The sequence below is a fragment of the Procambarus clarkii genome, chromosome 10 (assembly GCF_040958095.1).
Source record: "Procambarus clarkii isolate CNS0578487 chromosome 10, FALCON_Pclarkii_2.0, whole genome shotgun sequence".
In the NCBI taxonomy this organism is placed as follows: domain Eukaryota; kingdom Metazoa; phylum Arthropoda; class Malacostraca; order Decapoda; family Cambaridae; genus Procambarus; species Procambarus clarkii.
The window spans coordinates 18921195-18944728 of record NC_091159.1 but is presented as its reverse complement, the minus strand read 5'-3'; the positions used below and the strand labels follow the sequence as shown (position 1 = coordinate 18944728).

At 44.3% G+C, this 23534-nt stretch overlaps 1 protein-coding gene across 1 annotated transcript; it reads right to left on the bottom strand.

Annotated features, from left to right (window-relative positions):
* Positions 1–514: 514 nt before the first annotated feature.
* On the bottom strand, positions 515–3055 carry LOC138363200 (autotransporter adhesin BpaC-like). Its single transcript, XM_069322196.1, has one exon. The coding sequence runs from the start codon at positions 3053–3055 to the stop codon at positions 515–517; it is 2541 nt and encodes an 846-aa protein (XP_069178297.1).
* Between the last annotated feature and the right edge of the window lie 20479 nt (positions 3056–23534).

Sequence of the window (23534 nt, the reverse complement as noted above, 5' to 3'; positions counted from 1 at the left end):
ATATCCCACATGCCGCCTGCACCCCCCCCCCCCTCTCTCTCTCTCTCTCTCTCTCTCTCTCTCTCTCTCTCTCTCTCTCTCTCTCTCTCTCTCTCTCTCCGACTGAAAAAGTGAGCTATCTTTTGCATTTACTTTGATTTTGCAATTAAAGCTGGATACCACTAAATTAAAATGTACCCTTTGTTTCCTGCATTCCTTGCGTTTCATTCACCTATGTTTATAACTTCTTTGTGTTTCGTTCAGTGCCGTCTCGGCCGGAGCGCAGTTTCCACGAAGATTTCTGGACGCGCTTTGCAACTTAGTAAGATCAATGAAGCCCTTGACGAGACGAAAATGAATGCTGCGAGAAGCTGTGTAATTATAGAGAATCATCGTGGCAAGGTGCTCGTTAGAGGTGGCGCCCAGCAACCCCCTCCTCGCCCTCACACACTCATTATTTCGCCTCATTACGTACCTCAGTTAATTACCTCCCGTGTTCTGTCGCCATTATGCACTGAGGACTTATCCTTTATCTCTACTTCCTACCGGTACTGCTGCTCTCACTACTGATACTGCTGCTCTCACTACTGATACTGCTGCTCTCACTACTGATACTGCTGCTCTCACTACTGATACTGCTGCTCTCACTACTGATACTGTTGCTCTCTCTACTGATACTGCTGCTCTCTCTACTGATACTGCTGCTCTCTCTACTGATACTGCTGCTCTCTCTACTGATACTGCTGCTCTCTCTACTGATACTGCTGCTCTCACTACTGATACTGCTGCTCTCTCTACTGATACTGCTGCTCTCTCTGCTGATACTGCTGCTCTCTCTACTGATACTGCTGCTCTCTCTACTGATACTGCTGCTCTCTCTACTGATACTGCTGCTCTCTCTACTGATACTGCTGCTCTCTCTACTGATACTGCTGCTCTCTCTACTGATACTGCTGCTCTCACTACTGATACTGCTGCTCTCTCTACTGATACTGCTGCTCTCTCTACTGATACTGCTGCTCTCTCTACTGATACTGCTGCTCTCACTACTGATACTGCTGCTCTCTCTACTGATACTGCTGCTCTCTCTACTGATACTGCTGCTCTCTCTACTGATACTGCTGCTCTCTCTACTGATACTGCTGCTCTCTCTACTGATACTGCTGCTCTCTCTACTAATACTGCTGCTCTCTCTGCTGATACTGCTGCTCTCTCTACTGATACTGCTGCTCTCTCTACTGATACTGCTGCTCTCTCTACTGATACTGCTGCTCTCTCTACTGATACTGCTGCTCTCTCTACTGATACTGCTGCTCTCTCTACTAATACTGCTGCTCTCTCTACTAATACTGCTGCTCTCACTACTAATACTGCTGCTCTCTCTACTGATACTGCTGCTCTCTCTACTGATACTGCTGCTCTCTACTGATACTGCTGCTCTCTCTACTGATACTGCTGCTCTTTCTACCGGTACTGCTGCTCTCTCTCTACTGATACTGCTGCTCTCTCTACTGATACTGCTGCTCTCACTACTGATACTGCTGCTCTCACTACTGATACTGTTGCTCTCTCTGCTGATACTGCTGCTCTCTCTGCTGATACTGCTGCTCTCACTACTAATTCTGCTGCTCTCTCTACTGATACTGCTGCTCTCACTACTGATACTGCTGCTCTCACTACTGATACTGCTGCTCTCTCTACTGATACTGCTGCTCTCACTACTGATACTGCTGCTCTCTCTGCTGATACTGCTGCTCTCTCTGCTGATTCTGCTGCTCTCTCTACTGATACTGCTGCTCTCACTACTGATACTGCTGCTCTCACTACTGATACTGCTGCTCTCACTACTGATACTTCTGCTCTCTCTACTGATACTGCTGTTCTCTCTACTGATACTGCTGCTCTCACTACTGATACTGCTGCTCTCACTAATGATACTGCTGCTCTCACTACTGATACTGCTGCTCTCACTAATGATACTGCTGCTCTCTCTACTGATACTGCTGTTCTCTCTACTGATACTGCTGCTCTCACTACTGATACTGCTGCTCTCACTACTGATACTGCTGCTCTCACTACTGATACTGCTGCTCTCACTAATGATACTGCTGCTCTCACTACTGATACTGCTGCTCTCACTAATGATACTGCTGCTCTCTATACTGGTACTGATGTTCTCACAACCTGTACCGGTGTTCTCACAACCTGTACCGATGTTCTCACAACCTGTACTGGTGTTCTCACAACCTGTACTGGTGTTCTCACAACCTGTACTGGTGTTCTCACCTGCACCTGTGTTCTCACAACCTGTACTGGTGTTCTCACCTGCACCTGTGTTCTCACAACCTGTACTGGTGTTCTCACCTGTACCGGTGTTCTCACAACCTGTACTGGTGTTCTCACCTGTACCGGTGTTCTCACAACCTGTACTGGTGTTCTCACAACCTGTACTGGTGTTCTCACCTGTACTGGTGTTTTCACAACCGGTACCGGTGTTCTCACAACCTGTACTGGTGTTCTCACAACCTGTACCAGTGTTCTCACAACCTGTACCGGTGTTCTCACAACCTGTACCAGTGTTCTCACAACCTATATCAGTGTTCTCACAACCTGTACCAGTGTTCTCACAACCTGTACCAGTGTTCTCACAACCTGTACCGGTGTTCTCACAACCTGTACCGGTGTTCTCACAACCTGTACCAGTGTTCTCACAACCTGTACCAGTGTTCTCACAACCTGTACCAGTGTTCTCACAACCGGTACCGGTGTTCTCACAACCTGTACCGGTGTTCTCACAACCTGTACCGATGTTCTCACAACCTGTACCGATGTTCTCACAACCTGTACCGGTGTTCTCACAACCTGTACTGGTGTTCTCACAACCTTTACCAATGTTCTCACAACCGGTACCGGTGTTCTCACAACCTGTACCGGTGTTCTCACAACCTGTACCAGTGTTCTCACAACCTGTACCAGTGTTCTCACAACCTGTACCAGTGTTCTCACAACCGGTACCGGTGTTCTCACAACCTGTACCGGTGTTCTCACAACCTGTACCGGTGTTCTCACAACCCATCTACCCAACTCACAAAAAACATCTGCACCAGAGAGTAGCAGAAGGTTCGCCCTCTGCAATATGGTATCTTGTTGGTTGCAACCCGCTCTCGCACAACACAGCACATATATGACTTATTGCTTATAGTCAATATTTGGCTTATAAATAAGTACATATGTGGTATATTCCAAGTTATATTATTTTTCAAGATACTAACTCTTCCTCTCAGTTTTATTAAACAACAGAGATTTTATACAAAATTTGACAATAGCCTGAGTTACTTTACTATTTAAATATTTTAGTTTTTTATTATTTTTATAAAACTAATATCAATATAGGTATAGGTTAAGTATTAATTGTAATATCCTAACATACTAAGAAGGTTAGATTAGGTTGTGGTTTTCTATTCAGCTTTCAGGTAAACTCAAATATTCACAATAAATTAGTATGTCACATAGTGTTATGATCCAATTTAAGATAATGGGCAGTGAATAAGAAATTAGATAAATGACTGGTTATGAGATGTGGATAATTTGCTGGAGGTGGCTCGCTTCTAGAGGAGCTTGAGTCACTTGAGTACCAGACATCGTGAGGGGAAGCTGCACTCCATTGGAGCTCCCGTTGGAGAGGATCCCCTGTTAGATATTCCTTCAAGAGAAAGGAAGTGTGCAGACGTTCCAGCTGTGGAATCGAGCTGGGAACGTTGTGGTCCCAAGTCCTGGACGGCAAGGCGAGTTTGTTATGCCGCCCAGAGACATTATCATGGGCCGTGGAAGCGCCCTGATCCGACTCAGTCAGAGGAAGAGCGCCCTCGACCAGACAATCTGTGGTAAGCACGATTTTAAGCCAGTTTATAGTGATTACTTGTAGTTGGTCGTGTACCCAGTGACAGTAGCGAATGTTTATTGATAAGTTAGACATGTTTTGGTAAGGCAGGAAACCTAAATAAGAGGACGGAGATGAGACAGCTGGAGGGACGAGCAGCACGTCCTCTCCCGCAGCACGTCCTCTCCCGCAGCATGTCCTCTCCCGTCGACTGCCTGAAGCCAACTGACTGGCGGCGGAGGACCCTCCCAGAGTGAGGAGCCGACCGCCTGGCCGGGCAGAGCATGGACCAGCCCAAACAGGGGAGTCCGCTCTCACAGTATGTAGAGAGCAGATAGATGTAAGATGCAAACATATTGTGTGGATTATTTCGTCTGTGTGTTTATAAGGAAACATTTTTATTGGCGTGTCAGTGGGTTGCAGGTTTGTCTTTGGAAGAAGTTGCCGAGAACTTCGAGCCACTAGAGTGAGTTAGTGGAAGAGACTCCAAGACTGTTGGAGTAGTGTACTCTGAGGAAGAGTAGCCCCACAGTGAAGAGTAGAACCTCGAGCTGTGAGGAGAAGCAGTGAAGAGGAGTGTCAAGTGCTTCTGTAATACCAGTGGCGAAACTCCAGTTCTGTTCAAGGAAATTTTATGGTGTAGCAGCCAGGAGAGCTGTGGAGGACCCTGGTAGAAGTGGTGAAGCACCGTAGTTGCTCAAGGAAGACTTCATGGTGTAGCAGCCTGGAAGAGCTGCGGAGGATCCTGGTAGATAATCCCAGAAGAACCTGAAGATGTCTGGGTGGTGAACTTCCAGATGTGGAAGGGAAGTTCTGGTTGATTACTTGCGGGGAGTTGATAGAGTGTTTGGTTGTCATTAGCGTGCAAGACGCAGTGAAAGGTGATTGTTTGCCATTTTTGTGCCAAGGAGTATTTATACTGAAGTATAGAGTTACAGTCGTAGGCTGGATTGCCTGCAGAGACATACATATGTTTTAGGATTGATAGGGTGATCGATTGATCATTGATGTATATTAAGGAACATTTATACTAATATTTATGTTATTGCATTCATATGCTGATTTTCCTTGTACATGTTTATAGATATATATTCTCTTGCTGAGAGTGCAACATTATGTTATAAGACGTGACTTACTTGAGGAGGTTGGTAGTATTAGGTGGTGAATCAAGAGATAGGATACCACTTGATAAGCAGATGGTAGAGTTCTGATGGTGTCGGAGTGCAACCTGACTTAAATAGTATAGTGTAGGATTCATTATTATTATTATTATATGTGTGTATGTAATGTGTATGTGCTTTGTCCAGTAAATGTATTCAAATTTGCTGGTGTTTGCCCTTGTCCTAGTGAGGCTTCCCAGGAAGTAGGAAAGAAGGAGAGAAAGAGAGAGAGAGAACCAATAACCACCGCTGTGGACAGGGTAGAATGGAATACTAATAAGTCAAAGGGGATTGAGGAGATCATATCACATAAGGAGAGAGTGGAGGGTCACAGCGGCTCGAGTGGGTGTGTGCACTTGACAACGAGGCTAAGTATTGGAGCTGCATCCCCTAAACGTGTGACGTCGAGCCCCTCTCCAAAAGCCAGAAGTGCCCACTGTGATCTCCTGGTAAAGTATAAGCACTCTACGGAGTTGTGGGTTGGGATGTCCATAGAGAAGGATCAACGACACAACAACACCCAACCCACAATATAATATGTACTTATTCATAAGCAAGATATTGACTATACGCAAGAGCGAGAACGGGTTACTTCAGGCCACCAAGTTAGACAGGTTAAAAATCCCAAAAGGAATCCTCCGGGAAATAGCAGTTCGGTTATAGAGACTACGTTTAGGTTACAGATGCAACTGAGAGATTGGTGAACCCCAGACGGAGGGAAGGCATTTTCTGCCAAACACATAAAAGCCACTAATTCACTATCTCCTGGAATGTCCAGCAACCAACAACCTTAGAAGAAATGTTAAGAGTCACTAAATCTTGCAGTAACCACCCTGAAGCCATCAACACTGCCACTCTTATGGTCAAAAAAGGTATCCAGCAGCTGGACCCTCAAACACTGTCAAGCAGTATCCTCCCCCACGATAGCAGTCCGACGATTTAAGTGCGACCTCAGCACACAATATACATACACAAATTTTTTTATCATTTACGGGCTATTCATGCCTGTGCCACCTCTTGGGTGGCTTAATCTTCATCAATCTATCAATCGACTGCATCCTGTACACATACAACAGGTCTGGCACTCTGTGAGAGACCCGACTTGGTCCGGAGAAGTCTCCCTCCACAGTCTTCAAGGTGTGAAAATGGTACACAGGGAATTACAATTGGATGAGGGTGGATCTGTTTGGCTTGATTTACTCAATTCGTGACACTGACGACAATACACAGCAATATCTTTCTTGAACTTGGGACAGTAAAAATATTTGGTCACCTGAAAAAATTATTGTACTAAGCCCTTGATGACCACTGAAAAGAAAGTCGTGGGCAGCTTTTAAGATTTGTTCACGGTATGCTTTGGGGACCACAAGTTGAATAACACTCTCACAGTCCTCTGAGGAGGGAGAAACCTTAGATTTCCATTGTCTCATCAGAAGTAATTATCAAAAGAAGGAACCAAACCGGGAAGGCTATGTAGCACCACCAATTGTGCAGAATAATCAAAGGGCGCTAAATATCACCAAGGATGCCAATACAAGAACAGAAAATCATAAGGCGAACGATATCAAAAGTATCCGAGTCACCAAGAATTCTATCGAGGGACATGCGACCGCGAGGGACGGTCGAAAAACAAGACACACGCTCGTTCTAGAAGTCAGGACATTCAACAAGGATATGCATGACCATAAGAGAGAGAATGAAATTTGGACAATAAGGAGCAGGGCGGAGCTCCATCAAGTGACCACGAGTTAAGCGAGTATTACCGATACACAACCTCGCCAGAGCCGTTTCCCATTGCCGGTTATGGTGGCAGGAGGATGGCCACGATGACACACTACTCTTAAGAGTACGCACTTTGTTACCAGTAACAGAAGACCAACAATCCCGCCAACAGGTGAGGATGGAGGAATGAATAACCGGGTAAAAGTCGGAATAAGGAATACCGTTACGGGAGATGTTCCCTGGCCTCAGCATCCGCAGGCTCATTTAAAGAGACACCAATATGGCTGGGAACCCAACAAAACTCAACCAACTTAAATTTACTGTGAACAAGAAATAGCCAATGCTGGATCTCGACGACCACTGGATGAACCAGATTAAAGGACCCGAGAGCCATGAGGGCACTAGGAAAGTCAACAACAACTACAAAGGAAGAGTGACAACAAGAAAGCAGGAGACGAAGAGCATAGAGAATAGCATAAAGTTCCGCTGTGAAGATGCTAGTCTCGGGAGGTAAGTGACACATATTAATGAAATCAGAAAAAACAACAGAGTAGCCTACACCATTGGCAGACTTACACCCATCGGTGAAGACGGAAACGGAGTGGGAGTGAGAAGAAAAGTGCTCAAGGAAAAGGTGTTTTAGAACCGTAGGAGGGATAAGCAAGTAATTGTCAAAAGAAGGCACCAAACCGGGAAGGCTATGTAGCACCATCAAATGTGCGGAATAATCAGAGGGCGCTGTGGTGTTTGTGTGTTACTGAGGAAGTCTTGGCTGTAGGGTTGATGTAAAGTCATGACTTGGTTACTGACTTTAATACTTAATATGATTACATGACTAGTAGCTACCAAGCTTGGCGGGCGTCCTGTACGCTCTCGTGTTTACCTTCTTTCTCTGGCGTCCCAGCCGCCGCACATAGAAAACGGATGGTACCATTTTCTGTGAACATGACATCCCTCCTTTTCTTTAAAAAGAATGAATACAGGATGTCTACCATACTTGTAGCACAAAGCAAAGTTATTGACACAAAGTAAGTTATTAACATATCAAGAGATACTGCATACATTTAACATTAATTAAGCACACAAAGAATTTAAACAACTTAATCTTTTCCACAAAGGATTTCAATGTTAAAAATACATATGCAATGTTAAACAAACATGAAAGAAACTGTAATACAAAGTTACAAAATATTGAATGAGATATCTGCATTATTCAAACAATATTAAATTTAGTTTAGCATAAGTAAATACTTTTCATTACATAGGAACACAATTAATCATCAAATCGTGTAGGGCGTTTAACATGACGTTTAGGACGTGAGTCCCCAAATACAATAACATCCCTTGATGAATTGTTTGTCGGGTTATAACTATTTTTTTTCTTTTTCTTTTGCACGACTTTGCACTTCATCATTTTCTACACTAGTTGGAATCACTTTGAAATAAGCCATATTACGTGTTATACTATGATCTCTGTTACTAGCTGTTACCATAGTTCCTTTTACACTAATCACTTTATATGGTTTTGTATCATACGGCATATCTAACTTTCCCTCTTTTTTCTTTTTAACGAGAACAGTGTCACCAACCTTTATGAACTGTTCCTTTACACGTTGATCATGAGCAATTTTCATTTTGCCCTTGGCTAGTGCATCCTTCTGAGCGAGACGTTTATCCGTTACCTCGGCTGGCATGACGGGTAGTGCGATTCTCATAGGACGTCCAAATAAAAGTTCACCAGGTGACTTGCCCAGTGTTCCATGCGGTGTTGCATGGTAGTTCCTGAGAAAAGCATACATAGCTTGTTTCCAGGATCGTCCTTCGGCATGAGCACAGCGTACCGCTTTCATGAGAGGTTGCATGAATCTCTCAACTTCTCCATTTGCTTGGGGATGTAGTGGCGTCACACGGCGGTGTTTGAATCCAATATGCTCAGAAAAGTTGACGAAGTCTTGTCCATTGAATGGCGGTCCATTGTCTGTCTTAACAACTTCAGGAATGCCAAAGTTTGAAAAGATCTTGTCGAGTTTCGGGATGACGGCCTTCGCAGATGTGGAATTGATGATTTCTACTTCTGGATAACGTGAGTGATCATCAATGACTACCATCAAGTACTCTCCAGTTGGTAGTGGTCCGCAGAAGTCCATCGATACTTCCGTCCATGGTGCAGCAGGTAGTGGTGAAGGTTGTAGAGGTGTTGGTCTTGAAGTATCCACTGCAGCTTGGCAAGGGACACAGGCATCATGCATATCCTTTGCTTGACGATCAATGCCAGGAAACCACACCTTTTCTCGTAGCAGCTGTTTCGTCCTAACAAGACCTTGGTGTCCTTGATGTGCAAGCTTCAGAGCACGTTGCTGGAGAACAGCTGGAATCACGATACGAGTACCTCGCAGCACAGTGTCGCGTTGTTGCGTAACACTTAATTCTGTCTGGATGCGTTCAAGTGCTTTGAATGCATCTTGGTCAACTCCTGAGGGTGGGATGCGTGGAAACTTTTTCTTAGTCAATGCATCCACTGTTGCTTGCAGAGTTGGGTCCTCCAGGGTTGCAGTACGGATTTCATCAAGAGTGAGAGCCTTAGGGACTGCATCACAGGTTACAGAGTGTACATATTCCTCGGCAACTTGCTGATGCTTGGTGATGGTGAAACTGTTTGCAGGATGTCGACTGATGTAATCAGCGGGATTGCCTGCACCCGGCTTGTATTTCACCGTAAAGTTGTATGGTTGCAGACGAAGAGCCCATCTCTCAATGCGAGCTGGTGGTTTGGACTTTGGATTATTGAAGATGGTCTCCAACGGTTTGTGGTCAGTGACTATCGTGGTGAAGGGTGCACCAAGCAGATACACATTGAAGTGTTCACAGCCCCATACAAGAGCAAGAGCTTCCTTCTCTGTCTGACTGTATCGTTGCTCAACATCTGTGAGAGAACGGCTGGCGTAGGCAATTACTACTCTGGAATCTGGTTGACCAGGTTTGTGTTGGGCTAAAACAGCACCTAAACCAACAGGACTAGCATCCACCGTTAACTCAGTGTCCATTGATGGATCAGAGTATGCAGCAGTCGCATTCTCTACTAGTGCATCTTTCACAGCATCAAATGCATTTTGCTCGATATCGCTCCAGTACCATGATGCATTTTTCTTCAGGAGCTCACGTAGAGGCTTTGTAATGGTAGCAAAATCTGGAATGAAGCGAGAACAGTAGTTTGCCATTCCCAGAAAACTATGTACTTCAGTGGACGTTGAAGGAGGTGCAGCATTCTTGATATCTGCAACTTTCTTAGGATCTGGAGACAGACCTTTGTCACTAAGTACATGTCCAAAGAATTCAATTTTATGTTGATTGAACTCACACTTTGCTCGGCTTAGCGTCAAATTCTTTTCTCGTAAGCGTTGCAATGTTGCACGAAGAGCTTTGTCGTGTTCAGCTTGGGTACGGCCATAAACAATGATGTCATCAGACATGTTGTCAGCATTAGGTATATCTTGCAATACCTGGCTGATGATGTGCTGGAATACCTCGGCAGCACTGTTGATACCAAAACTCAGGCGCTTGTACCTATACAGACCTCGATGTGTCGTAAACGTTGTGATGAAGCGACTCTCATCATCAAGTTCAAGCTGATGATAGCCCTTGTTTAAATCTAACTTGCTGAATATAGTTGCACCATTCAAGCGGTAGATCATATCATCTACAGTCGGTGTAGGATGGCGTTCACGCATTATTGCCTTGTTGGGAACACGCATGTCCACACAAATGCGTATCTCATCTGGATTCTTCGGCTTTGGTGGAGTGACAATTGGGCTTACCCATGGTGTTGGGCCTTGTCATGTTCACAGAAAATGGTACCATCCGTTTTCTATGTGCGGCGGCAGGGACGCCAGAGAGAGATTGGAGAAAAACAATAGAACGTACAGGACGCCTGCCAAGCTTGGTAGCTACTAGTCATGTAATCATATTAAGTATTAAAGTCAGTAACCAAGTCATGACTTTACATCAACCCTACAGCCAAGACTTCCTCAGTAACACACAAACACCACATTGGCGACGAGGATGAACTGTGAACGCAGGTATTTGTTCAGTTTCAAACACAAGGGAGAAGCATGCTGCCTGGAGGAGGAAGAGAAGCTGTGAGCGCCATACCCGATGCTGTATGCTAACCGATGCTGTGTGCTAACCAATGCTGTGTGCTAAACGATGCTGTGTGCTAACCGATGCTGTGTGCTACCCAAGCTGTGTGCTACCCAAGCTGTGCTGAAGAAACTGTGTACTGAGGAATCTGCCGACGTTGTATACGAAACGACACTTTGATGTGTACAAAACCTGATGTTTTGGTTACGAAACGACGCTTCGTGCTACAAAATTCATCACACTGAACTGACTGCTGTACCAACTGCTGTACCAACTGCCGTGCCAACTGCTGTGCTGCTGCTGTGAGTAGGAACAACACATGTACACAAGGGCTAGGTAAGAAGTCAGTTGCTGCTATATTGTGCACTGTTGTGAACTTTTGCATTAAAATGCTTGTGTGCTTTGCAAAATTAAAGTAATTACAGTGAATTCTTGACTAACATATACAGTGCAGTAAGTGTTTAATATTCTGAGGAACATTTAAGTGATAAGTTACATTTATTCAGTAAAAATGGCAAATATACCTCAGTTTCCTGCATTTGATCCTGACTGTGACCAGACAAACCTGTCACAGAGGTGGGTCAAATGGCTTAAAAAGTTTGAAAATTTGTTGATAGTTTCTGACATCAAAAGTGCTGAAAGAAAGCGTGCCTTTCTACTTCATTATGCAGGTGATAGAGTTTGTGACATCTTTGACACACTGAAAGACACTGGTGGTGCCAAAGATTATGACACTGCCAAAGCCAAACTAACAGAGCATTTCAAACCAAGGCAAAATACTGCTATGGAAATTATGCATTTCAGGAGAGCAAAACAACTCTCTAATGAAACTGTGGATCAATACCACACACGTCTGCAGGGTTTAGCAGCCCATTGTGAGTTTGCTGATGTTGACAAAGAAATCAAACAGCAAATAATTGAAACATGCACATCTACACGTCTTCGTCGAAGAGCTCTAGAACTTGTTGATGATGAAAGTTCTCTTACCAAGATACTGGATATTGCTCGTCGAATGGAAGATGCTGCACGTGATGCTCGTGTCATGGAGTGCAGTGCTAATAACGGTTCTGCCACTGTTACTAACAGTGATGAGGTACGTAAGGTTCAGGGAGGACATCGTAATCAAAGAAGATATCATGGCAAACCTAACAGTAAATTTAGCCGAGAACCACGTCACAACTGGGGTCAAGGAACAAGGCTCAAGCAGTCACAACGACCCACATCAGAGGGTGTCAACAATAAATGTTACAATTGTGGAGGAGACTACCCACACCAAGATAATGTTTGTCCTGCTCAAGGTAAGAAGTGCTATGAGTGTGGAAAACTAGGTCATTTTGGTGCTATGTGTCGTTCCGCACTAAAGAAACCACAGTCAATGAATAAAAGCACTGTACGAGGATCAGGTCATAGGGGTCGAGGTGGTAAACACAATATTGCACCTCAAATCAAGAATGTTAACAATGTACAAGACAACATTTCATTACAACCAGTCTCAGATGACAGTGAATGTGATTATACTTATGGAGTACAAGCAATCACAGAATGGAATGATCTTCCAAACAACCCAGAGACGTGTATACATTGCTGGTATTTGTCTCAAAGTTCTCATTGACACTGGATCAAACATTGATACCATTGCTGAGTGCCACTATGAAAAATTTAAAAAACAGTTCCCAAAGCTTGAAAACTATAATGGCAAAGCCACTGCCTATGCTTCGAAGTTAGCCTTGCCAGTGATTGGAACTTTCACTGCAGAGATTAAGTCAAAGAATGCAATGCTCATTACTACATTCCATGTTGTTAGGAATGCAAAGGAGTCTTTACTCAGTTACAAGACTTCAACCAAATTGGGGCTACTTCAGCTTTCTAATGCTGTAGCAGTGGAATCTGCAAACAATGTTGATGGTATTGTTGCTGAATTTTCTGATCGATTTAAATCCATAGGTTGTTATACTGATAGCAAAGTACATCTGCATATCAACCCAGATGTAATTCCAGTTGCCCAACCACATCGCCGACTACCATTTCATACTCGCAAGAAAGTCGATGCTGAACTGGATAGGCTGATAGAACTAGATATCATTGAACCAGTAACAGGCCCAACACCATGGGTAAGCCCAATTGTCACTCCACCAAAGCCGAAGAATCCAGATGAGATACGCATTTGTGTGGACATGCGTGTTCCCAACAAGGCAATAATGCGTGAACGCCATCCTACACCCACTGTAGATGATATGATCTACCGCTTGAATGGTGCAACTGTATTCAGCAAGTTAGATTTAAACAAGGGCTATCATCAGCTTGAACTTGATGATGAGAGTCGCTTCATCACAACGTTTACGACACATCGAGGTCTGTATAGGTACAAGCGCCTGAGTTTTGGTATTAACAGTGCTGCCGAGGTATTCCAGCACATCATCAGCCAGGTATTGCAAGATATACCTAATGCTGACAACATGTCTGATGACATCATTGTTTATGGCCGTACCCAAGCTGAACACGACAAAGTTCTTCGTGCAACATTGCAACGCTTACGAGAAAAGAATTTGACGCTAAGCCGAGCAAAGTGTGAGTTCAATCAACATAAAATTGAATTCTTTGGACATGTACTTAGTGACAAAGGTCTGTCTCCAGATCCTAAGAAAGTTGCAGATATCAAGAATGCTGCACCTCCTTCAACGTCCACTGAAGTACATAGTTTTCTGGGAATGGCAAACTACTGTTCTCGCTTCATTCCAGATTTTGCTACCATTACAAAGCCTCTACGTGAGCTCCTGAAGAAAAATGCATCATGGTACTGGAGCGATATCGAGCAAAATGCATTTGATGATGTGAAAGATGCACTAGTAGAGAATGCGACTGCTGCATACTTTGGTCCATCAATGGACACTGAGTTAACGGTGGATGCTAGTCCTGTTGGTTTAGGTGCTGTGTTAGCCCAACACAAACCTGGTCAACCAGATTCCAGAGTAGTAATTGCCTACGCCAGCCGTTCTCTCACAGATGTTGAGCAACGATACAGGCAGACAGAGAAGGAAGCTCTTGCTCTTGTATGGGGCTGTGAACACTTCAATGTGTATCTGCTTGGTGCACCCTTCACCACGATAGTCACTGACCACAAACCGTTGGAGACCATCTTCAATAATCCAAAGTCCAAACCACCAGCTCGCATTGAGAGATGGGCTCTTCGTCTGCAACCATACAACTTTACGGTGAAATACAAGCCGGGTGCAGGCAATCCCGCTGATTACATCAGTCGACATCCTGCAAACAGTTTCACCATCACCAAGCATCAGCAAGTTGCCGAGGAATATGTACACTCTGTAACCTGTGATGCAGTCCCTAAGGCTCTCACTCTTGATGAAATCCGTACTGCAACCCTGGAGGACCCAACTCTGCAAGCAACAGTGGATGCATTGACTAAGAAAAAGTTTCCACGCATCCCACCCTCAGGAGTTGACCAAGATGCATTCAAAGCACTTGAACGCATCCAGACAGAATTAAGTGTTACGCAACAACGCGACACTGTGCTGCGAGGTACTCGTATCGTGATTCCAGCTGTTCTCCAGCAACGTGCTCTGAAGCTTGCACATCAAGGACACCAAGGTCTTGTTAGGACGAAACAGCTGCTACGAGAAAAGGTGTGGTTTCCTGGCATTGATCGTCAAGCAAAGGATATGCATGATGCCTGTGTCCCTTGCCAAGCTGCAGTGGATACTTCAAGACCAACACCTCTACAACCTTCACCACTACCTGCTGCACCATGGACGGAAGTATCGATGGACTTCTGCGGACCACTACCGACTGGAGAGTACTTGATGGTAGTCATTGATGACCACTCACGTTATCCAGAAGTAGAAATCATCAATTCCACATCTGCAAAGGCCGTCATCCCGAAACTCGACAAGATCTTTTCAAACTTTGGCATTCCTGAAGTTGTCAAGACAGACAATGGACCGCCATTCAATGGACAAGACTTCGTCAACTTTTCTGAGCATATTGGATTCAAACACCGCCGTGTGATGCCACTACATCCTCAAGCAAATGGAGAAGTTGAGAGATTCATGCAACCTCTCATGAAAGCGGTACGCTGTGCTCATGCCGAAGGACGATCCTGGAAACAAGCTATGTATGCTTTTCTCAGGAACTACCGTGCAACACCACATGGAACACTGGGCAAGTCGCCTGGCGAACTTTTATTTGGACGTCCTATGAGAATCGCACTACCCGTCATGCCAGCCGAGGTAACGGATAAACGTCTCGCTCAGAAGGATGCACTAGCCAAGGGCAAAATGAAAATTGCTCATGATCAACGTGCAAAGGAACAGTTCATAAAGGTTGGTGACACTGTTCTCGTTAAAAAGAAAAAAGAGGGAAAGTTAGATATGCCGTATGATACAAAACCATATAAAGTGATTAGTGTAAAAGGAACTATGGTAACAGCTAGTAATAGAGATCATAGTATAACACGTAATATGGCTTATTTCAAAGTGATTCCAACTAGTGTAGAAAATGATGAAGTGCAAAGTCGTGCAAAAGAAAAAGAAAAAAATAGTTACAACCCGACAAACAATTCATCAAGGGATGTTATTGCATTTAAGGACTCTCGTCCTAAACGTCATGTTAAACGCCCTACACGATTTGATGATTAATTGTGTTCCTATGTAATGCAAAATATTTACTTGTCATGCTGAACTAAATTTAATATTGTTTGAATAATGCAGATATCTCATTCAATATTTTGTAACTTTGTATTACAGTTTCTTTCATGTTTGTTTAACATTGCATATGTATTTTTAACATTGAAATCCTTTGTGGAAAAGATTAAGTTGTTTAAATTCTTTGTGTGCTTAATTAATGTTAAATGTATGCAGTATCTCTTGATATGGTAATAACTTACTTTGTGTCAATAACTTTGCTTTGTGCTACAAGCATGGTAGACATCCTGTATTCATTCTTTTTAAAGAAAAGGAGGGATGTCATGTTCACAGAAAATGGTACCATCCGTTTTCTATGTGCGGCGGTTGGGACGCCAGAGAGAGATTGGAGAAAAACAATAGAGCGTACAGGACGCCTGCCAAGCTTGGTAGCTACTAGTCATGTAATCATATTAAGTATTAAAGTCAGTAACCAAGTCATGACTTTACATCAACCCTACAGCCAAGACTTCCTCAGTAACACACAAACACCACAGGCCTGTTACTGGTTCAATGATATCTAGTTCTATCAGCCTATCCAGTTCAGCATCGACTTTCTTGCGAGTATGAAATAGTTGTCGGCGATGTGGTTGGGCAACTGGAATTACATCTGGGTTGATATGCAGATGTACTTTGCTATCAGTATAACAACCTATGGATTTAAATCGATCAGAAAATTCAGCAACAATACCATCAACATTGTTTGCAGATTCCACTGCTACAGCATTAGAAAGCTGAAGTAGCCCCAATTTGGTTGAAGTCTTGTAACTGAGTAAAGACTCCTTTGCATTCCTAACAACATGGAATGTAGTAATGAGCATTGCATTCTTTGACTTAATCTCTGCAGTGAAAGTTCCAATCACTGGCAAGGCTAACTTCGAAGCATAGGCAGTGGCTTTACCATTGTATTTTTCTAGCTTTGGGAACTGTTTTCTAAATTTTTCATAGTGGCACTCAGCCATGGTGTCAATGTTTGATCCAGTGTCAATGAGAACTTTGAGACAAATACCAGCAATGTATACACGTCTCTGGGTTGTTTGGAAGATCATTCCATTCTGTGATTGCTTGTACTCCATAAGTATAATCACATTCACTGTCATCTGAGACTGGTTGTAATGAAATGTTGTCTTGTATATTATTAACATTCTGGATATGAGGTGCAATATTGTGTTTACCACCTCGACCCCTATGACCTGATCCTCGTACAGTGCTTTTATTCATTGACTGTGGTTTCTTAAGTGCAGAACGACACCTAGCACCAAAATGACCTAGTTTTCCACACTCATAGCACTTCTTACCTTGAGCAGGACAAACATTATCTTGGTGTGGGTAGTCTCCTCCACAATTGTAACATTTATTGTTGACACCCTCTGATGTGGGTCGTTGTGACTGCTTGAGCCTTGTTCCTTGACCCCAGTTGTGACGTGGTTCTCGGCTAAATTTACTGTTAGGTTTGGCATGTCTTCCTGGATTACGATGTCCTCCCTGAACTTTACATACCTCATCACTGTTAGTAACAGTGGCAGAACCGTTATTAGCACTGCACTCCATGACACGAGCATCACGTGCAGCATCTTCCATTCGACGAGCCATATCCAGTATCTTGGTAAGAGAACTTTCATCATCAACAAGTTCTAGAGCTCTTCGACGGAGACGTGTAGATGTGCATGTTTCAATTATTTGCTGTTTGATTTCTTTGTCAACATCAGCAAACTCACAATGGGCTGCTAAACCCTGCAGACGTGTGTGGTATTGATCCACAGTTTCATTAGAGAGTTGTTTTGCTCTCCTGAAATGCATAATTTCCATAGCAGTATTTTGCCTTGGTTTGAAATGCTCTGTTAGTTTGGCTTTGGCAGTGTCATAATCTTTGGCACCACCAGTGTCTTTCAGTGTGTCAAAGATGTCACAAACTCTATCACCTGCATAATGAAGTAGAAAGGCACGCTTTCTTTCAGCACTTTTGATGTCAGAAACTATCAACAAATTTTCAAACCTTTTAAGCCATTTGACCCACCTCTGTGACAGGTTTGTCTGGTCACAGTCAGGATCAAATGCAGGAAACTGAGGTATATTTGCCATTTTTACTGAATAAATGTAACTTATCACTTAAATGTTCCTCAGAATATTAAACACTTACTGCACTGTATATGTTAGTCAAGAATTCACTGTAATTACTTTAATTTTGCAAAGCACACAAGCATTTTAATGCAAAAGTTCACAACAGTGCACAATATAGCAGCAACTGACTTCTTACCTAGCCCTTGTGTACATTTGTTGTTCCTACTCACAGCAGCAGCACAGCAGTTGGTACAGCAGCAGTTGGTATAGCAGCAGTTGGTACAGCAGTTGGTGCAGCAGTTGGTACAGCAGTTGGTGCAGCAGTTGGTACAGCGTGATGAATTTTGTAACACGAAGCGTCGTTTCGTAACCAAAACATCAGGTTTTGTACACATCAAAGCGTCGTTTCGTACACAACGTCGGCAGATTCTTCAGTACAGTTTCTTCAACACAGCTTGGGTAGCACACAGCTTGGGTAGCACACAGCATCGTTTAGCACACAGCATTGGTTAGCACACAGCATCGGTTAGCATACAGCATCGGGTATGGCGCTCACAGCTTCTCTTCCTCCTCCAGGCAGCATGCTTCTCCCTTGTGTTTGAAACTGAACAAATACCTGCGTTCACAGTTCATCCTCGTCGCCAATGTGGTGTTTGTGTGTTACTGAGGAAGTCTTGGCTGTAGGGTTGATGTAAAGTCATGACTTGGTTACTGACTTTAATACTTAATATGATTACATGACTAGTAGCTACCAAGCTTGGCGGGCGTCCTGTACGCTCTCGTGTTTACCTTCTTCCTCTGGCGTCCCAGCCGCCGCACATAGAAAACGGATGGTACCATTTTCTGTGAACATGACAGGCGCTAAATATCACCATCAAATGTGCGGAATAATTAGAGGGCGCTAAATATCACCATCAAATGTGCGGAATAATCAGAGGGCGCTAAATATCACCAAGGATGCCAATACGAGAACAAAAACGCATAAGGCGAACGATATCAAAAGTATTCGAGTCACCAAGAATTCTATTGAGGGACAGGTGACCGTGAGGGGCAGTCGGAAAGCAAGACACACGCTCGTCCTGGAAGTCAGGACATTCAAGAAGGACATGCACGACAGTAAGAGGGACAATGCAATTAGGACAATAAGGAGCAGGGCGGCGCTCCATCAAGTGACCATGAGTGAAGCGAGTATGGCCAATGCGCAACCTCGCCAGAGCTGTTTCCCATCGCCGGTTACGGTGGTAGGAGGACGGCCACGAGGAAACACAACATTTAAGAGTACGTAGTTTGTTACCAGTAACAGACGACCAAGAAGTGTGCCAATGGGTAAGGATGAAGGAATGGATAACCGGGTAAAAGTCGGAATATGGAATACTTTTACGAGAGATGGGGCAAGAGCGGACAGCTTCCTTGGCAGCAGCATCCGAACGCTCATTTAGAGACGCACCAATATGGCTGGGAACCCAACAAAACTCAACCGACTTAAATTTACTGTGAACAAGAAACAGCCAATGCTGGATCTCGACAACTACTGGATGAACCGGATTAAAGGACCCGAGAGCCATGAGGGCACTACGAGAGTCAACAACAACTACAAAGGAAGACTGACAACGAGAAAGCAGAAGACGAAGAGCATTGAGAATAGCATAAAGCTCTGCTGTAAAGATGCTAGTCTCCGGAGGTAAGCGACACATATAACTGCGATCAGGAAAAACAACAGAGTAGCCAACACCGTCCGCAGACTTAGACCCATCGGTGAAGACAGAAACGGAGTGGGAGTGAGAAGAAAAGTGCTCAAGGAAAAGGCGTTTTAGAACTGTAGGAGGGGTAAAAACTTTAGTGATGCGGGTCAAGGATGTACAAAACCGCGGAAGGGGGACTCTCCACGGGGGGAAAGAAGGAACAACATGAGGAGAAACATTAGAAACACGAACGGAAAGAGAATCCTGTAAGCGAGATAACCAGACAGAAAGAGGGAGGTGGTGAAGAGGAACAGGAACCGCAGGAGGGGTAAAAGTTAAAGCACGACAGAGGCGAGAGGAAGGATGTTGTAAGGACCGCGCAAGATAGCGAAGACAGTACCGATCACGGCGGTCCTGAAGAGACAGGAAGCCAGTGTCAACATACAAACTAAGGACGGGAGTCGAACGAAAGGCACCAGAACTGAGGTGCAACCCAGTATGGGGCAAAGCATCAAGACAGCGAAGAGTGGAAGGAGAAGCAAACGAGTAAGCAGGGCAACCATAAACAAGCTTAGACAGGACGAGAGAGAAATGTAAATTGAGTAGAGTGTGCCTATCTGCTCCCCAAGAAGTATGGGACAATACCCGAAAGAGGGTAAGGGCCTTAGAGCATTCAACACAGAGGTAAGAGATATGGGGCGACCAAGACAAATGAGTGTCAAAGATCAACCCCAAAAGCATAGCAGAATCCTTATACACAATGAGGTGACCATAAAGCGACAAAGAAGGACAAAGAATGACACGCTTCCGAGAAAAAGTCATAGCACAAGTCTCAGATGTAGAGAACCTGAAGCCATGATCGGTGGCCCAAGACGACACGGCATCAATCGCAAGTTAAAGCCGGCGTTGAAGGAGAGGCGAATCATCACCCTGACAGCAAAGGGTAAGATCGTCGACATAAAGAGCGGAGAAGACGCCTGAAAGAAGAGAGGAAAGAAGATCATTGAGGGCAACCAGAAAAAGAGTAGTGCTCAGAACACTACCCTGGGGCACACCTTCGTATTGCTGAAAAGAGAGAGAGAGAGAGCGGTACCAAGCCTCACCCTAAAGGAACGACGAGAGAGGAAGCTGTGGAGAAAGAGAGAGAGATGACCACGAAGGCCAAAGAATGAAGCTAGGATAGAATATGATATCACCAAGTGGTGTCGTAAGCCTTTTCCAGGTCAAAAAGGTCGGCAACGGAGGTCTTCGCAACAAAAGCAGTACAAATATAGACCTCCAAGTTCACCAGGACATCTGTAGTGCTGCGGCACTTGCGGAAACCAAATTGAGAAGGGGAGAGGTGGTGATGGTGTCCTAAGAACCACATCAGACGAACGTTAACCATACGTTCAAAGAGTTTGCAGACACAATTTGTGAGGGCAATAGGGCCAAAGTCCTTAGGGGATGTTCCCAGTGACCCTGGTTTGCAAACAGGGAGGACAACGGCATCGAGCCAGTCCTCAGGGACTGACGACGACTCCCAGATCCGATTATACAGACTCAGTAAATACTGAGACGTACACGGAGGGAGATGGCGAAGCATCTCATAATGAATGCCATTGGAGCCCGCCGCTGTAGAACCGCAGAGAGCCAGGGCAGAATGAAGTTGAGAGAGAGAGAAGGGATCGTTATAGGGAAGTCGAAGATGAGTTCAGAAATCTAAAGGACGAGATTCAAGGTCAGGTTTACGAAGAAGGAAAGATTGGAGAATTTGAAAACCAGAGCTAACAGAAGAAAAGTGGGAACCCAGTTCCAAAGCGACCTGCAACGGGTCCGCCACAAGAGTACCACGGAGGTGAAGGACTGGTGAGACATCGGGAACGAACTTAACCGCTATCTAGAATACTTAAATATCTAATGAAGATCTCACCGACGTAACAAATTCACAAAGACCTGAAAGTTGCAGCATTAAATATTATGATAGATATCGTGAGAAGACATTCACATATGGGACTAATAGAACAAGAACCCGGCAATGTGATGTTATAGTGGGCAGAATACGCCTGGAATATAGACGTATCTGGCAGCTTTCTCAAAACACAAATGTCGAGTACACAATGTGTCAACTTTGTGAAAGCGAAAACATGCACTCTCTTGAACATTATATTGTAGAATGTCCCATATTGACTAACTTTCGTCCTCCTGGGCTAAGGTATGCTGAACTGTGTAATTACTATATGAGAACTGACAATTTTTATATATTGGACTTGTACCCAAGATTGACCATGTAATGTATCAATTATACAATGTATGTGATGTAACTATATAACCTGAGCTTGTAAAAGCACCTTAATCACCCTCAGTGATTAAGTGCTTAATTGCACACTAGTTTCTCTATCAGCTATCTCACCCTGTCAAAGTAAAAAGAGACAAATGTATGTGAATGCATGTGTGTGTATATATGTATGTATATGTCGTACCTAATAGCCAGAACGCACTTCTCGGCCTACTGTCTAAGGCCCGATTTGCCTAATAAGCCAAGTTTTCCTGAATTAATACATTTTCTCTAACTTTTTTCTTATGAAATGATAAAGCTACCCATTACATTACGAATGAGGTCAATTTTTTTTTATTGGAGTTAAAATTAACGTAGATATATGACCGAACCTAACCAACCCTACCTAACCTAACCTAACCTATCTTTATAGGTTAGGTTAGGTAGCCGAAAATGTTAGGTTAGGTTAGGTAGACGAAAAACAATTAATTCATGAAAACTTGGCTTATTAGGCAAATCGGGCCTTGAATAGTAGGCATAGAAGTGAGTTCTGGCTACTAGGTACGACATATATATATGTGTGTGTGTGTGTATGTATGTATATATATGTATATTGTTACGGTGCCCTCTCCTATTTCTTTTGTTTGCCTGCTTTAAGAGTCATATCAGCTCTCCCTACTGATTCTCTGAGGTACAGGGAGTCAGTTGGTATATATGGCGACCAGACCGGCCACCAGATAAGGGAGAAATTTACATTATAAGTTTGTAGGTAAAGGGGAAGGTGGCGCCCTGATATAAATGAAAGAGTACCCCCCTACCTGCAGATCCGCCGTTTTGTAGAAAATGCTAGCCGTGTGCGGATTGGGTGGCGTGGGTCACGGGCGACCAATCAGAGCCCACCTTGATGTCACCGAGTGCCCCGGGCGGCGCCGTCAGAGTTGACCTGACTGTGGAGGTGAGAGGACGTGCCTCGGTCAGCTCTCGAGGATTTGAGGCTCTACAAGCCTTATTCAGTGGATTAAACTAGCCATCACAGCCCACCATCATTATTGGAGACCCTGCACTTCTGGGAAGCAAAAAAGAAGCCAAGTTCATTGAGCGGAGGAGTGCCAAACTTGGAAAATTGGCCGGCGACGACGCTGGGCGGCGCCGATCAACGCTGAGGGTCTGGAAAGGTGTGGCGGGCAGGCTTAGCTGTGACCGGGTCACGTTCACTGACGATTTTGGAGGGACGACACCGTTCCTAGGGCAAGGAGCAACGCTTTGTGGAAGGGACGAGTGTGTGCATATAGTGACTAGCTCAGTGCCCACTGGTGAACCAGGATTGGGATAGCTGAATCTCTGGGATTGGATCGGCGATGATGCGAAGGCTTCACGACACCTGAGGACTTGTGGAACGTTCTTGGATCGTCAAGGACCGACTCAGGAAGTGTGGGAACCTCACACCATCGAGGGACAGGCGTCGTGAGCCAGGAATGTAAGGTAGATCAATTTTCCCTCCCATTACCCCTTGTTTGAGTAGGCTAGATAGGCCACGATATTTGCATATGTATATTGCAGTATAGCATTAATACTTTAGTAGTAGGATAGGCTGCAGGGCAGCTTGTGTCCAGGACTGTTGGAGAGGACAGTGTGTGTAGACGGCAGGACAGTTGAAGAAGAGGTGCCGACGTGGTGAAGAGGCCCTTCTGTGAGAGAGTGTGACTCCTGTCTAATCTGCCCAGTTGAAGGAGTGGTTGGAGGTCGTGAAAGAAGAGTTGCTGATGATCTCCAGATTTATTATCCTTATTTTCATTTTCATGTATTGCTTGTGATTGTATGTGTGATCATGTAATTTGTGTCAGTAAATTCACACATTTTATCATTGTGTTTAAGTGTGCCTCCATTATAATATTTCTCTATGAGCATACACGAGGGTTATCATAGTACCACCTAGGGAACATTGCGTTCTCTATAGAA